Source organism: Struthio camelus, chromosome 3 (assembly GCF_040807025.1).
Source record: "Struthio camelus isolate bStrCam1 chromosome 3, bStrCam1.hap1, whole genome shotgun sequence".
Classification (NCBI taxonomy): domain Eukaryota; kingdom Metazoa; phylum Chordata; class Aves; order Struthioniformes; family Struthionidae; genus Struthio; species Struthio camelus.
The window spans coordinates 119,474,160-119,492,052 of record NC_090944.1 but is presented as its reverse complement, the minus strand read 5'-3'; the positions used below and the strand labels follow the sequence as shown (position 1 = coordinate 119,492,052).

General features: G+C 38.6%; 1 protein-coding gene and 1 long non-coding RNA gene across 3 annotated transcripts in view; one reads left to right on the top strand and one right to left on the bottom strand.

The window, feature by feature from the left end:
• The window catches only part of PSME4 (proteasome activator subunit 4), a 75,926-nt gene extending 62,143 nt beyond the window's left edge, over positions 1 to 13,783 (bottom strand). Inside the window, exons 1-5 of the mRNA XM_068939962.1 lie at positions 13,548 to 13,783; positions 7,311 to 7,451; positions 6,654 to 6,770; positions 1,609 to 1,653; positions 34 to 183 (exon numbers count right to left, since the gene is read on the bottom strand). Of these exons, the coding sequence (XP_068796063.1) occupies positions 34 to 183; positions 1,609 to 1,653; positions 6,654 to 6,770; positions 7,311 to 7,451; positions 13,548 to 13,726 (632 nt within the window). The 5' untranslated portion in view covers positions 13,727 to 13,783. The remainder of the gene's footprint in view (positions 1 to 33; positions 184 to 1,608; positions 1,654 to 6,653; positions 6,771 to 7,310; positions 7,452 to 13,547) is intronic.
• Positions 13,784 to 13,888: 105 nt separating this feature from the next.
• LOC104140333 (uncharacterized) lies at positions 13,889 to 17,438 on the top strand. Of its 2 annotated transcripts, none has more exons than XR_693292.2 (3): positions 13,889 to 14,349; positions 14,869 to 15,028; positions 16,947 to 17,438. It is a non-coding gene; the product is annotated as an uncharacterized lncRNA (long non-coding RNA). The 2 variants fall into 2 exon arrangements; XR_011140449.1 differs by having other exon boundaries at positions 14,054 to 14,349; positions 16,635 to 17,433.
• Positions 17,439 to 17,893: the final 455 nt, after the last annotated feature.

Sequence of the window (17,893 nt, the reverse complement as noted above, 5' to 3'; positions counted from 1 at the left end):
ATACTATAAGACTAGATATTCAATTATACTTACTTGAAACCTTTATGGTGAAGATCTGGAGGAAGGGTAGTGGGTAGAAATAACTCAAAGTAAGTAATAGCCTTTTGCATGGTAACATCAAAGGGACACATTAAAGGCCGCCATTCATCTAACATCTCCTCAGTGGCATCTTCTGGAAAATATCTGAGAACAAGAAAAGCGTTGAACATGTGCAACTTAGCTTTAAAGTTGTTGAGTTTTTCCCCCCTCATGTTTAAAACCCAACATGCACTAGTTTGTTATAAATCTTAGTTTTACAGCAGGACCACGTACCCAGAAGCAATAAAATAAAATAGATCAGGACTCTTCAACCCCACTTATCCTTCACAAAACACGAAGTTAAGATCCAAGGACACCATTGTGCACCATTTTATGAACACAAACGTAAAAAGATTCTTATCTTGCTGAACCAAAAAAAAAAAAAAAGATTAGAAAAGATGCAAAATCATTTCAATGTGAAGGCTGGTCAAAACCACACACCTGTTATTCACATTTGATACAAGATTATTAAAGATGACTTAAGGCATGAAGAGTACTATTTACTGGAAGATCACCAAAATCCTGCAAGGATTATTTAATTTCTTTTAAAAGAAACTACTTATCAATGCAATGCAGTTTTTGAAATGCATAGCAAACGTAAGTATTTAAACAACTTAATTACTGCAGTGGAAACAGGGCCAATTGGAAGTCACGTTATCGGTATTTCAACCTCAAGTCAGAATTTTTAGAAGTGTCACATTTTCATTTTTAAAGAACTCTTCTTCAGTGACTTTTTCATTTATAATAAATGCCAACCAGTCGACAACAAAAACTAGATTTCTTTACTTTGCTAAACAAAAATAAAACAAAAAACCCACCACACGTAAGTGGGGAAAAGCATCGGGTGTCTTTACGTTGATGTTCCTCATACTAACCTGCACTGTGTTTAAAAATCCCATATTGTTAAACATCTTATATAGGAGTGCTCAATGGAGTAACAAGTCAGTTCATGAATCAACTACCTCCATGAAAATAGATAACAATTATAAATGGCTATATGAAGGGTAGACAACAGAGAACTAGCCCCTCCTCTGCATCTTTGCGGTACCTGAACTGCCAAAGTCAATTAATGCAGAGAGCAAGAGTGGCTCAGGCATATGCATTCCAAGCAGTGAATATAACAGAGAACACAAAAGATTAAAAGGAGTAGGCCTTATCCAGTAATACACTGGCTTTCTAACTGCTCAGCTAGCTTTTACTAGATTTTCAGCCAAGGCTGTAAGGAAAAAGATAAATTTTAAAAGACACACGCTTTGTTTAAACATAATAGCATGGCACATGGCTGTCATTTTGTTTTTATTTTAAGCAACCGACAAACCTGAGGTATTGACCATATATAACTGCAATAAGCCAGAAACATCTTGCCACCCCCAGAAAAGTCTTAGGCAAACAAGCTGAGACAGCATCAGGCAAGAAGTGACTAGTAGGGTTTTGAATTTATCCAGACAATGTCTTTAATGTTACTTTAAGAAGGGGAAGAAGAGTATAAAGATACATGCTTCAAAAATCAAAATACAGTTTAACACTTACGGTCGGCAGCTCTTCACAAGTGTTTTTAGAACACTTTCTACAGAACTGAAACAAGAAAGAAAATATTAGGGATTACCACATATCAAGAACTGCATTAAAAACCCCAATCGTTTGCTGGTTTTTCTCAAGAGTCTGAGATAGTATTGATGCAATTAGCCATCCTCTGTGAACATGCAGATATGCTAATCCTCTTCCACACAGATCTATTTACAAGGATTAAAATCACTCTGCTAAATTCCTGATTCTACCTTTTATGCACTATTCACTGTGTTTTAACTAGAATGAAGAATTATCATCATTACTTAGACATAATACCCTGCATTCTATTGGTGACTAACCAGCAGAGCAAAGGAATGCTTGAGTGCAAGCTGCAAATACAAAGAGAGAAAACTGATTTATGGACTTCATAAATATTTATAAGATAATTAAGGGCAATAGACTTCAAAAAGTGATAATTCGATTCCAAACCCTAAATCCGCTCTTTTCAAATTTTTTGTTTTATGTACAGTGTTTCTAAAAAAGAGAACTGAACTGTCCATAAATCAATGGTTATTTCATTGACTTCTCTCACACTTATGAACAGCCGATTTTAAAATAGTGTTTCCACCCGTAGCAGAAAAGCTTATTTCTGAAGTTAACAGTGACTGTCTTCTATAATCATTTTAACACAAATTGCACAGGATGCATCAGCCATTTGGAAAAAAAGAGACAAAACTTCAGAATAAACTGAAAGAATAACAAAAGAGAGATATCAATGAAACCCTAACGGCAGTCGATTTTCGTGCTCTTAAGGTCCAGCATTTATTACAAGACCACTTTCAAGACTAAATTGCACTTTTACCAATACCATTCCCCGAACAAAAATTTTCGCAAAAGAACTTCCTAGATCTTTTAGATATATTCTCTGCACTCTAAAAAGACATCCTTCCATTCATCATCACAAACAGATATAGAAATGCCATTTTGATCGCCATGAAGATGATATAGACTAATCACCTTCAGGATCGTATCAAAGATCAGCTTAGATCAGTAATTTCTAGACATTTTATTTATTTCTAGATTAAGCATGCACATGTTCTCTCTCTCTCTAGTTCCACACAAAATAAACTGATTCCACACTAGCCAGGAGAAATATGAAATGGATAAACCACTAGTTCTAGAGAAAACCTTGGAAAGAAAAATCAACAAAGAAAGAAACCCCAATCATCCCTTCAACAACAGCTCAACATTCCGTACAGGCCAGCAGAATCCCACCCCCCGCAGCACTATTTCAGGACAAGCAGCACGCTAGAAGATTAAAAAAAAAAAATTCTGTAAATTTTATCAAATACTGACAAATGCAAATCTGCAGCTTCTCCCAGAAGGAAAGCTTGAAGCTTACTGACAATTTCTAAACATTTCAAGGAAGAGCAGGAACAGCCAACCATTCATCATAAACAAAAATAAGATCAAACTCTAATAAGCTCACCAAGATTCAAGAACAGCATTCACTTTAACCCAGAGTTACGCAGTAGACAGCAGTTGTTTCAATAGTAGATAAAGAAAGTAAAAACCAGCAACTTTCCTTAAGAGCATTAAAGATCAACATGAAAAACGTCTGTGTGGTAAAACAACAACAATAAAAAAGCTACTTCGTTCCACTGAAGTAAACTATCACAAAGGAGAAGAGGAGGACAGAGGAAACTTAAAATGCACAAATACTGATGCCAGAGATCAACAAGTCTTTCAAGTTCACAAGTTTTAAATTAGATCTCAGCATTTGAGAGTAAAGGATGGGGGAGGAAGACGACCGGAAGGGCTTTTCCCTCCTGTCCTCTGGCCACGGATTTACAGCGGAAGCTAAAGAGAAAAAGCGAACAGCAGACAATTTTATACGCAAGGAGATATCCAGCTAAGATATGGTTTAACCATCAGCCAACTAGAGAAGATACCTTGTAAGATTCCAGTTTTATGACTACCACTTAGAAAGGAACCGGACAATATATTTGGGGAGAACAAGAGACTACTGGCTGCTGCTTTTATCACCACTTTGAACAAACTCTTTCAAACTTCCAAGCAATGCGTTCTGCTCAACATTTGGTTACGCTCTTTGTATGCCCATTTCTGCAGAATCGTGGAAAACATCTACAGTTACCACACTAGTGGGTTTCCATATGCTGCTGTACCACTAAATCTAGCTAAAGATTAGAAGAGCACAACAAAAAGCAATTGAATACATAACTCACACTGGATGGAATAAACAGACCACTACATTTGTTTTCCTGTCCTCTCAGAGGTATTTAATGCGGACCACTGAGATAAGTTGTTGAAACCTTTGTAGTAGAGATACAATGAACAAAAACTTACACTGGAAAGTTATCCTCTATTAGTTACTGAAGCAAACAGCTTATTTAATGAGATAAAGGAAATAATTTCTCATCCCATTCAGTTTTCCTTGCTTTTAGTTTCTCCTTCCTTATTACTTCAAGTAATATCAGCTTATTATCATCTATCTTGACATATAGATGTACGAAAAAAAAGACCATCCAAAAACACTGGTCATTGTTTTTATACTACATAGTTACTTTATGTGGAAAGGACACGAACACATTAGCTTGTGAATCCATTTTTTTCCCTGCATTTTCAGAGGAACACATTTGGGTTAAAAAATTAATATAAGCTGATACTGTTGACTCTTACATTATCAAAAAGCAGTAAACACACTATTTTCAATTTTTCAGAATGGAGTCATGCCTTAAGCAATATTCTAGCCCTGCAGTGAACACTTCATTACAACAGCTTAAAATAAGACAACAATGAAATATAGCAACCAGTTACGGTTTCACAAATTAAGTCATTCTAGTGAGTTTCTATGACACATCAAAATCAAGTATCTTATTGGATTAGTACCGATAAAAGATTTCTTCCTCCAAAAAAATACTACAAAGCTAAAATTTCTCTTTGGCAACTACTTCAGTTCCGCTTATCTCTGTTTTAAACTATTTCTGAATTCATATATTCACACACCAAGTCTTCCAATACGTTTTCCAGTGCAAAAATTCACAGCGAACTGTTAGGACACAGAAACTTTTTTCACACTTTACTACTAGAATGTTGTGCCTTAGTATATTTTCCAGAACCTATTACCTCATTGCTAAAGCACTTTCCATGATTTCATCGTTTTTAATAGTAAGGTAAACTTACTCAGCGACATGCACTCCTACACAAATACTGATTTTGTCCATATTCAGACACAGTAGCTATTCAGACCTAAAATTTATCTTTCATTTGACCCTTGAAACATATATGCTGGTTAAATTAGTTAACATAGAGCCACTTTGTCAGCCAGTTCACACACCGTATATTGTTCTCCCATTAGAAAGGTTTACATACAGTGCGACATTCTCATAAACAGTGGTGTAATGTTAAAATTGGTTTTCCAGTACAATTATTTATGCAGAAAGTTACACCTGTGTGACAAGTGTTACAATCTAACAGAACATGCAGAAGATTACACATCGGCCAGAGCTTTTGGGGGGGGGGGGGGAGGAAGGGGAAAGGGAAGTCATTCTTACCACCTATGTAATACATTAAGCACAAATGTTTTAGGTGAAGACAAGCCTGGTCGATATGAACTGAATTAGGAAAAAAAAGAAAAAAAGAAAAAGAAAAAAGAAAAAAGGATTTAAAATACGATAGTTAAATTAACAGTTACAAATTATCTGAGTTATTAAAAATATTGCTTGACATCCAAAAAGGCAACCCTCAAAATTGAATGTAAAATAAGGGGGGAAAAAAACACTGCATGAGAACAAATCGCACTGCATATCAAGACGGAGCGTCTGAATTCTAAATACAGTTCATAAAAGATTAAAGTTTCAGACAAACCACCACCATTGTTACCCTCCTCCTAGTTACCTTCCTTCTTTTCCCTCTTAGAAAAAGTCTCCTCCCACTACGCGAGTTTCTCTCACAGTAAATGGAAAGTGACTAGTCAACACCACAGGGCAAAGTATGCAGTTTCTGTAGGTGCTGGCAAACATACAAAGTAAACTAACTAAAAATGGCTCTGCTCCTTCGGATTTTCATTTACACATAATATCTACAATTAGCGAAATCGTTCTATTTTGCTAAATTGCACTACTAACAATTTTTTTTCCCAGCTATATAGCCTTGAGACAAACTCAGCATGAAACGCTCCCTAACGAGTTACAAGGTTGCATATATTTTCTTTTCATGTCACATATCAAAAATAGGATCATCTTCTCAGTAAAAGGAATCTGAGCATTGCACTCAAATATTCCTGGCCAGAAAATAATTCTTCCCTTTAGGATAAATTAAGTATGAGAAATTAAGTTTAAATTTATTTAGATTGAATGAGTTACTTTATATATTTTGTAATTAAAATTTACAGGAAAGAATCTTCTCTAATCTCACTTAACACAAGAATTGTGACTGCAGCAATTTGTCAAAAGGCCAGTGGAAAGAAAATGAAGAAAATAAGATTTTTAAAATTAGTAGAACATTAAGACTCTTAACTGGGAAGAAATGGGTTTGCCCATATTGTACCACCACTCTGAAAAAAAAACTATGTGTATTTCCTATAAAAGGTACTTCACTTTTCTTTGTTCACGTGCTGATTTACATCCAGATTACGTATGCTAGGAATGCTTAGAGCACAATTTAAGAACAGTACCATTTTTTATTTTCCCCAAGCCGTGTTGTATGACAAAACTGAACAGAAGATATTTAGCCTGAATCCCGTGAAAAATTTAACACTAGGTTATTTCCCAAAAGCAAGTTGAAGGTGCCTGTTTTAGAGCATTTAGAAATGAACTTGGTCATGTTAATGAAAAGAAAAACATCATAAAGAAAGCAATTCATTAGCAAAGGGATATACACAATTCAGTATCGTCTTGGATACAATTGTTTATATTTCGTTTTCAGTAAACTAAATACGTATTTACTGTATATCAAGTTCCAGATATTAAAAGCAAACATGCAAGTGTACTTCCAAGCACTGTAAGTACTTACAACTAATCAAATGTTTTAAAATGCAAACTTACTTGGGAAACCAGTTTAATCCAAGATGCTCTGTTTTGGAGTATAATATCCTTTCCAACATTTCATAAAGCGGTCTCCATGGTAACTCTAAATCATCCCTGGAAAGCAGTTCTTTTTTCCTAATATAAGAAAATAATGAGCACTTTAGGATTAAACATTTACACTGACACACTGCACATCAGAATACCACACATACCACACAGCGCAGGAACACTGCTCTGAACTATGTTTATCTTCAGCATTTGGCACAAAGCAGTGGAAACTCGAACAAGAAAAAGACGCTTACAGAATTTCTCCATGAACATAAGCTATCAAGATCGTCAGGAAAAGTCTAAGTGAAATTAAATATTAACAAATTGTAAAACAGTCCTCGTTATCCTCCTACCTGAGATTCAACATTCGGTTCTCCGATTTTTTTTTCCTTTCCTGATAAGAGAAACAAAACTAACATTCTTTCACTTTCAATACTATTAACAAAGTTTTAAAAGGGGCAAGGTGTTCACATCAGACAAATTTTTTAACCAAATCATCTGTGCAGGGGGTATTAAGAGAAGAAATCTGTAATAGGACATACTAAACTATATAGCAAGATTAAGTAAATGGAATGATCAGCTATTTAGAGATGAGAATTTCAGCAGTCAGCAGAAATCTGTACTTACTTTAACAGGTTTATCAACAGGCGTGCAAATCCTTGCATCATGCTGATCTCCAGTTTTGGAATTGTTACCAACTCATATAAGAGCTTAATAAAAAGCACATGATCTTCTTTGCTAAATTTTCTCCCATATAATCGGATATATCTAAAAACAAAACATGAGATGAATCAGCAATATTTTTAAACATTCTCATTTGATCTAATACTCAAGCCAGATCTCATCTGATTTGCTGTTTAATGAAAATAAACAGGACAAAAATAAAACCTTCTTTCCAAGTCCTACAAATAAGAACTTAATGACAGATCTGCAGTAGATCTTGATACCTGAAACTAGCAAAGAAAGTACTACATACTGCAGTTTCCAGAAAATGCTTACTTCTGTTATAACTTGAATAAATTTTTTGCATTTATAGGCATTTTGCTACACTCCTAAGACAAAGATCGCTTGGAAATGAGAATGAGCCTTTCAGGAAGCATTGATTTGCAACCAAGGGTAATCCTTGCACTAAATATATTATTTCTCTTTGCCAGCCAGGAGGGCAGCATACCTATAAAGTGCAAACCTTAAAGAACGAGCAAGTGTTAGCAGGTGACATTTCTATTTAGTAACAGACTCTTTCTAACCATGATTTGTTCTAAGTTTCTTCTAAAGGGAAACAGGATTTTAATTAAAGTTGATTTAGTGGATCTAAGCCCAATTTTAAAGTCTTAAATAAAAATGGAGTGTGCTACATAGAGATATCTATGAAGAACATGTTTCCTTTACCTCATCTGTCTAAACACAAACCATTACCTTCAATAAATAACCAGAAATAACAAGGACAGTCTACTTTCTCCTGAGATTCTACAATTAGCATAACACAACGCTCACACCAGACACCACGAAAACAAGGGTATCATTCTTTCAACTCAGTTATTCACCTCAGAATGTACCAGCTATTAAGTTTAGTATTTTCTATAGCTCCATATAATCATTCCTCTAACAAAAACAAGAACTGTCACAAGCAGCTTTATTATACCCTATCTTGCCCTTTTCAGCTGATGCACTTTAGGGAGGAGACAGGACACAATTCAGAAGCTAATAAAAAGGTGTTTCAAGTACAGTCCACACGTGATAGCTTGCAGTAAGACTGAATAGTTTATTTAGACACTGAGCGTGGCTGGTGGCGTGCTCCACTGCTATCCTTTAAATGTACTATTAAAAGAAAACGTAGTTCCATTAGAATTAACTTTGGAAGAAGCACATGCTATAATCACGTTTATATGGATAAAAGGAAAACATTTTAATTCAAAACAACCTGCTCCAACACAACCTATATAGGATTCCTGTGCAGCATGTCGCACAGCTATGAATTACTACTCACCTGGGAAGCACACTTTCCCTTTTTATTACTGTTCCAACTATTCTGACAGGTTCATGAGAAACATCACTAACACGCTGTCGTGTAAGTAGCTGTTTGATAAAACATACAAGATATAACTCCCATAAAATAATTTTCAGAGAAGCGTATTCACTATTTTTTTTTTTAAAGATTTAGTAGAAGTTGGATTGATCTGCTGCTAAATAAACACTAGTGAAGCATCAAGGCTTATTTGGGTAACATGAGGAATGTCAGATCTCACACTACTTTTTTGGTATGCAGAATAGCCTATATTTCAGAATCACTGGAATCACAATGTGAAAAGGTCAGAAAATAAATAAGTCTCTGAAGAAATCCGACTTGAAAGTGACAGAAGACAGAGGTTGGGTAATTTTTAAAAAAAGCAAACATAGCATTTAGTGATTTAGCAACCCAATCAAAAAAACTGACCATCCTGATTCCTGAATTTGATCTCGGAAATTGACTCCTTAGGTAGCATTGAAGAAATCAGTTTAATGCATCTATTTTCCTTTTGAATGCCTCACTCATCTGTAAATTTTTACTCCTCACAGAACTGTCAGTGGGAGAAATGACTACTTGAGAAACAAAGTTTGGATCCCTTAATAAAACATGCTGATGTGAAGCATGCTTCACATAGTGCCACAACAGCACATTGGATTTGGACTCAACTACTTGACCACTTTTTTCTACTCCCCAACTTTCTCATGCCTCATCGCTAGTTTTCAGAGAAAACTCTGGCGCACTCCCCTTTTCCCTTTGGATTTCAGTGGTGGATTTTGCATTTGACAGGCAGTATTTTCACTAACTCTCATTTCAAATCCAATTCAATTCTCCATCATTTTTATGCTCGGTGTAGTGCCTCTGGAGATAAAACTAAAAACCTGATTCCCTTACTGTAAAAAGCATTGAGTACACCAAACTTTCACTCCACAATTACAATAGGCTTTGTTGTTGTTCTTTAAAGGAAACATACTATGGTATGAGGTGGGCACCCTAAATTGCCCTAGAAAGTTGGCTGTTGTGCTACAGTTGAAAATTGCCTTCAGTTACTCACCTACGCAGCTGAATAGAACGCTCTCTTAAATTCCTAGCAATCTAATTTCATTTTCCAGCGCGCAAGAAAGGAGTGTCATCTGTTCAAAACTAATATTTAAAAAACCCTATGCACAAAAAACTATTTAAATCCAATATCTGTATATAGTATACCCCAACCCAATAGAAATCTCATTTTTCTCTCATAAAAATGGGAAGGAACGGAAGTAAATAAAAGATGCTTAAAGCAACAGTGATTGAAATACTTCAGAAGAAGTTTCATTGACGGGTTTTATCCTCACTGCAAGTTTGTGTCCTGCAATTCAAAACAGTTGAACTACATTTTTGCATACCTCACAGTAAGACATTTAACTATCATTCTGTAAGAAGTCTCTACCCCTAACACAAAATAACACTGTGAGGAATAGAACCTGTGTCCCCTCAGCTCCAAAAATTCAACCCTTGTCCTTTGCAGTAGGAAGTGCAGAAAGATCCTTGCCTATTCTCTCAGCTGCATCAAACAATTAACTATATATACTGTAATTATTAGATGTTCTTATTATACTAATATGCTTATTTACAACCCATGCTCTAAAAACACCTATGCTCAAAGTTTCTATGAAAAAACGTAAAAAAGTGAAAAAAATATAAAGCAGCTGCCTATGTTTGAGGTAGGGGACCGTAAAAGAATACGATGCAAGCCCATTTACGCAAATAATTGCTGCAACTTAAGTTCCCCCCACCACACACACACACTGTAGCAAGTTATACAACCAAGATGAAGCCTCACGCTTCCGTAACAGGATTAGTGTTTTACAAAACGCAGATTTTACCGGCCAAAGTGGGAGGAGTCTTGGAATACTAAAGACAGGACTTCTGAGGAACACAATTACAGATTTAAATTCTGATCCTCCAAGTAAGTAGTTTTACTTGCATAAGAATTCATACTAAGCCAAAAGTTTCTTAAGAAACTGAAATATTCCTGTTTTTGCAGAAGAGAAAGTTTTCTTACCACACTCTGTATAAGCACTCCAATGAAAGACTCCATTTACATCACTGAAAATTATGCATACAAGAACAATTATGCAAATTAACTGACAGACATTATATCTAACAAATCCCAGTTTTAGACGTCTTTCCCTACTCAATTCACGACATCAGACAGCTGAAGCAGCTGCATTTAAGAAAACTACATGTAAGTCATGTTCTCAGCTGTTGCACTACAAGAAATAACAAGATTTTTGGTTCAGCTGTCATCATGAAACAGTAACTCGTATAAAAAATTCCCATTTTGAGTTTTCACTTTCATTCCTCATACCTCCAGAGTCTATGCACAGCTGTATAAAGTTGCAGTGTACCTGAAGAGGTAGAGCTATACAGGTATATAACCCATGCATGCTTTTTTTTTTTTTTTTAATTCATATGTTTGCATATGTTACATTGTCTGTCTATATTAGCATTTTTATCTGAACAAGAAAGATTCAAGACACACCAGCCATAATTCCAATTTATAAATTACTTCACAGAATATTATAAGAATACTGACTTTTAAAATATAGACATGTAATAAACTAGGCAGAGATCTTATGACAATTCTGATCATTTTCAGGTTAAACAAATGCACAATTTATTATAGCTGGCTAGCATGAAAAAAGGTATAAAGTTGACAATGAGATGAACTACTTACTACGAACAGATAATAAAGCTCTGGTTTTACTGTCATTATGTTATAATTTGACTTAGGCATGACAAATCAGAACACCATATTTGTACGTTTTGGAAGTATTTCATCTAGAGCTAAACTTTTACTGAAATATTTTATCCCACCAAACCGTTTTGCCAAATTAAACTGAGCAAGCAAAATATCTCTAATGTTAACTATACTAGCTTATTTTAAACCAACCCCACAGTTTTCTTCCCTGCCTACATCCAAACGTATTCAGTCTTACTGCATGTAATATGCCACAAAGAAGTCTTGGGAAAAACAGGCATCAGACAAGTTATAAAACACACACAGTAAATTTAAACTTCAAAGAGTAGGTGGAAAACCAGAAATTAGAGCCTCTGCCCTTTTTGTGATTCATAAAGTTAGCATAGCAGCTGTTCTCAACAGGTTAAATTCACTGCCCTGAAGCCTAAACTGATAACAGTAATTACAGTTTACAGAATGACTAGCAGGTTAATTCTAACCTATACCCGCACATCTTCAAAGCAGGTAACCGCAGGAGTTACTACCCTATCTAAGGTACATCTTTCTCTTACTAAGCACTGCTACAGTTTATTTCAGCTTGATTAGCATATGAAGTTCTGCCACAAGTCCAAAGACAACAGGCATCACTGTAAACGGCATGAGCTAGCAGATGGCTACGGAAGGGGGGGGGGGGGGGGGAAGAGTACTGAACTGGGTCCAAGCAGGTTCAGATCGTCTCTGAATGTAAACATGTGAGTCATTTCGCAACTATCAATGTAATTCTATCTAAGAATGCCTCTTGGCAAACATAAGGTCACTTACATTTCAATACATGTGTACCAACCAGATTTTTGACAGCCAGATATTTATTAAATTCCCAATACTTAAAAAAAAAAAAAGAACCCTACCTTATAGAAGAAGTAAAACTGCAAATGAATATAAATTCTACCAAATGCACGCATTCTGCCATTTCTAGCTCATAGAAAACACCAAGTATGAAGGGACACAGAACGTTCATCAAGAAGAGAATATTCAGAGGAATAAGGTGTGCCGATTGAAACTACAGCAGTCATTTGACACCATTTTTTAAGTGCCAGACTGGCCAGAATAGCACATGTGAAGAAAAAAAAAAAGGGTAAGTAAGTCTTGTAAAATTTACTAAGAGAATTCCACACTCTGCTTGGTATGAAAACACTGTGTTTTCAATCTATATAAAAATCATCTTGTCAGCACTCACATTAGAGCCAACATAAACTGCACCTTGCCACAGTACAGGCAAGACATAGAGGCATTTTTTTTAATTATTATTTTAAACTAGGGCACTAATTTTGTTAACCCAGCAGCAAAACCAGAATTTAATCCTTCCAGCGCCGAACTAACAAAAGCACAAGCAGCCTGTTTTCAGAAAGACTTCATGTTCCTACCGCAAAAGTTGTGAACAGAGATAGTATCTTCCGTAACTTGCTTGAAACGGCAAGAAAAGAAACAGGTGGTCAAGCGCGCATTTAAAAAGAAAACAGCTCGATTCATACAACTCGGAAAGCTTCTAAGACGACAGAGGAGCTCTGGGAAACGAAACCACCTTTGTCCCGGTTTCCCGTTTCGGAGCACTGCGTGGCCTTGTGCAAGAGGCCGGCTGAGCCCGCCTCGCTCCGGCCCGGAGGCCGCGCACCGCTCAGCGCACGTACCGCAGCCCCCCCCCCGCGGCCCTCGGCGCCCCGGCAGCGGCCGAGGGCAACCGCCCCGCTCTCGCTGGCGAGTAACCGTTAGGAAACCAACGCGCTTCTGCCGAGCGCCGGCCCGCCCGGCCCTCAGGCGTGCGCCTGGCCCGCCGGGCAGCCGTGAGTCACCCCGGCTTCGCCTCACGGCGCCCGGCAGCGCCCTCGGGCCCCGCTCCGCGGCGCTTCAACCCGCGGCCTGAACCTGCGCCACCCCCGACCGGGCCCCCGCGGGCAGCGCCGTTATCAGCGGCCCGAGACAACGGCCGCCGGCCTTGGCCGCGCAGCTCCCCGCCAGGGGCCGGCCCAGCCGCCCGGCTCGCCGCGCTCCCACCCCCGCCGCTGCCGACCCCTGGCGGCAGCGGACCGGCCGGCGCCGCCCCTCACGGCCGGCGGGGGCCGCTGAGCCCCGCACTCACGTGGAGAGCTTCCGGGTCCAGAAGAGCCCGCCGGGCCACAGCTCCTGCAGCTGCACGGCCCGGGCCAGGTTGCCTTTGATCTGAGCGAGGAAGCGCGTCGCCTCGGCCTCCAGGCAGTCCCCGTACGGCAGCAGCTTGTTGTACACGATCTCCTTCTGCGGAGCCGCCGCCGCCGCCATGGCCGGCGCTGCGCTGCGCTGCGCTGCGCCCTGCCCCGGCCCGGCCCGGCCCGGCCCCGGCTCGGCCCCCCCCGGCGAGTCGCCCAGCGGTGCGCGGTGACGACACAGCCGAAGGAACGGCCGCCGCCCCGCGCCGCCGAGGTCACTTCCGGCGCCGGAGTTGGGGCGGGGGGGGTCCCCGAGCACGGCGGGGAAGCGCCGCTGCTGGCCGGACACCTGCCCTGCAGCGGGCCCGGGTGGGCGGAGCGCGCGCGCAGGGCGGCCGTTAACGGCCGTGCCCGCCAGGAGACCGCGTCCCGCGTTACCGGCTGCGCTGAAGCCGCCTGCGCCGGAGTTGAGGGGAACCGGGCGGCGGCGGCGGCGGCGGGGGAGGGTCGTTCGCTGGATCATCTGGCGACCTGTTGTTACGTTTCGGTTTCGGCGACACCACAGGCGTTGCCTGGGGACAAACCTAGAATTAACGAGAACAAAGCTCGTGCTTTGTACCGTTTCATTTGTACTGCCCTTTAGTTGCTTTAAGCAGCATCAGTTTTCAAGAGGTGCTGTCACGTTTTATTCTGGGAGCCTACCTGGGCTTGTTCGCTGCTCTTTTCCTGTGTCAGTAACAGTGGCACAGCAATTCGGTAAGTTAGCCTGTTTGGGGTATGCTTTTCCTTACTATCCACAGTCAGCACTTTCCCTCTGCCTCTGACAGTTGTGCCGAGCGGTAGCTGTATCTCCTAATTCTGTCAACTAGGGACAAATGGGATATCCAAATAACCTGTGGCAGACTCAAGAGAACTGGGGCAAAAGGGGTGGCTGTAGTCAAGATACTGCCCTAGGCACCGAAATAAAATGACTTTGTGGAAAGGCCATAACTCCTACCCAAGTTTAGAATTCACTTTTTGTGGCTTTGTGGTTTATTAAAGAGCCCTTTTGTAAAGCTGCTCTGATCCCAACATAGAGATCATAATAAAAACATTCATCTTTCAGTTCTCTTCTAACTTCTGCAGTTTAGGACAGTTGGATGCTAGTTGTTCCCAAACGTATTTATTTTTGGTTAAAATTGGGTATCCAGATCCATTACATTAGCAGTTGTGAGCTAAATGCATGCTCCATTACTGATACAAACTGTATAAACTACATAAACCTTTTCCTCACAGGGGCTGAGATTTTCACAGTTAGATGTCTGAGTACCTTGGAGACTGGTATTTGACAGCCTTTAAGAATCTGCATATAAACTGCTGAGAGTGTCAATACCTGCAGTCTGATCGAGAAGCAGGGAGACTTCTAGAGGTCCGAAGCCATCAGAGCACAGTGCAGGTGATCATAGAGATTTGATGCTTAGACTTGCATAATAGCAGAAAGTTGTGTTTCTGCTGCCCTGCCTTCTTGTTCATTATGTGCTAAAAGAGGGTGTATAAACGTGGAATGAGGATGGACTTCTTCACTGGCGATAATCAGTTACAGAGTTTAGTAGCAGATTCTGTAACTGTCTGTTAAAGATATTTATTTGAAATAATAAGGCCAGTCAGTAAAGCGGAGCTCAGCGGTGCCTGGTCCTGCCGTTGACTTCTATGGGTGTAGGATAAAGCCTGTGATGGATATATGATAACAGTACTGATGGTTGTTATCTCCAGCTGTCTCCTAAATATAATTGTTAATTGAATTTCCCCTCAAGAACTACATCATGACTATACAACAGCTGCAAGCTGATTAGATTTAAAGCTGCTGACAAGGGCAAATCCTGTTTTCTGATCTTTATACTCAGATTAGCTCTGCTTAATTTTTTTTTTTTTAAATGGCTAACTAAATGCTGAAGCATTTTATAATGAGAAGGAAAGCCACAGAAAACCAAAGTAAGATAAGCAAAGGCTGTGATGCTCAAATATTCCCATGGCATTTTCGTGAAGAAAATATTTACTCCATATCCTTATACGACTTCTGTCTCAGATATTATTTTTGTTATCAGTGCAGAGCAATACTAAAACTGTGCAGCAGGAGATGATCTCGTGTTATATTCATGTGTCTGAAGAGTGACACTACTTTGCTTTACAGGGGTCAAGTAATAATCAGTGCTATAATGTTCTTTTGGAGAAAAGTACTAGTAAATCAGCATTATATAAATATGGTTTTACCAGGGGCCTAAAGGTGGTTCTATGCTACTCCATAGCTTTCCTATCATGAATTTTTCCCGTAACGTTTTGGGAAAGCAAAAGTTTATAACCACTTTTAGCACACCGAATTACTCCTTTTTTCAAAGCTTTAGTGAAAGTCATTATTCTGCATTATGGGCTGAGACTAGGATAAACAGATACTTTGCTAATTTCGCTTGACTAACGTATTAGAAGGGGTCCAGCCTTTCTGAACAGATACTGAAGAAACAAAGTTAATTCTACCTTTTCTCATTTTCCTAGACCTATACCTTTAATAGGGAAAATATGACAATTTTGTTGTGTGTTTAATACTTCTCAAATATCTTTCAATTCCTAAAAGATTTTGTGTCACCTATGTCTATTTTTACTATAATTTTAATTGTGATTTGGAGGGTATTTGTTGACATCTTTCATAGTGGCTTTAAAATTAGATTCTTTTGCCTCATATTTACGCTATGCAGAACAATCTATACATGAATTTGTGTTCAGGAGTTAAAAAAAATGAAACTTGATGGTCAAATTTCTATGTGGACAACTACGTCTTGTTTATTATTTTGCTGGTAAAAAGAGGAATAAACAAAAGGTGTATCTGAACACCATGAAATAAATGGTTTTATCATAAATTTAGATAAGAGTCAATTGATTAAGTGGCTCAGAAGCTGAAATTAAAAAAAAAAATCCATGGTTAAGGGTAAGTGAAAATGTCTATGGAATATTCTAAATGTGTCTTGAACCTAAGAAATCTGAAATTACTTCTTTTCTAACATTTACAGGCAAATCTTTTTTCCTACTCAGTTGTGATAGTGGATTGTCCAAACAGCAATTTCCAGTGTGGAAAAATGTTCATTACATTTGAAGAATGACAGAGTTTATTTAGACTTGGAAGGAAAAAAAAAAATCAGTTATAGTCCAATTTTTTGAAATTGAAATCGGCAGATATGTAAGGAACTTCAAAGCTGCATTCTGTTGCTTCATCTCTACATTATCACAAAAAACTAGAACTGTAGATATTCAGGGAATATCTGAATATGTAAACCACAGTTTCTGCCCTTTGGGCCTGAGTTTAATTTTTCACACTTTTCTAGGTGTTTTTCAATTTGAATAAACATTCCCAACCTCAGGGAGCTCATTTCATCTGAACCAGCAGACCTCCACATCTGTGACTGTTTTACCTCAGACACGCAAGTGCCTTCCACTGGAATTAAACACCTACCTTTCAGGAAAGATTGTGCGAAGTCAACAAGATCATCACATTAAAGTCATCATGCTAAATAATCTGACCCTCTCATTCTGAGAAATATGATTCTTGTTTTCAGAATCTGCAATGAGGAAAGAGATGATTCTGAGTCCGTTTGTAATTACATACATAAAAGCATATATATAGTACTTGTACTTTCCAACTATTTTCTGTATATTGATTAATTTACTAATAACATTTGTCAATTTAAAAAAAATGAACCATTTCTTTCCCCTAGTATGCTAACATTCTACTGTTTAAAAGGAGAAAAACAATGCGTTTTACAGATATGTTTTACCAAGTGAGTTAAAAATAAATTTGTTCTTCAAGTTTGCAATGTGTTTTGGCTGTAGCAGTGAGTAAAAGCACATTTGGTTCCCGAGTCAGATGATAAAGAACTAGCTTTCACAACAAGGAATCCGTCTGTGCTGCTTGCATCAATAGCTTTTTCCTCTCTTACTAAGTAGGAGGAATATGAATTGAGAGCAAACTAAATATGGTTGCCACCTGCTGTTTTTGGCATTAAATCTTGAGATTTGATGAATCCAAGTTAAGTGTTGAAGTTGTGAAAAAAATACAGTCTTTCCATTCATGAGAAATTTCAGACGTTAACAGGGGCTTATGTCAAGTTGCACATTGTTCACACGTTCCCTTGTTGGATGGCTTGCTGCCGTAGGTCAGCTAACACCAGCACTGTCATCAGTATTTAGGAAACTTGTCACTCAGCCTGAACTGTGGTTTCTACTATCTCATCTTTCAAGCAACTTCTTTTCCCACGTGGACGTTTTGTTTAGT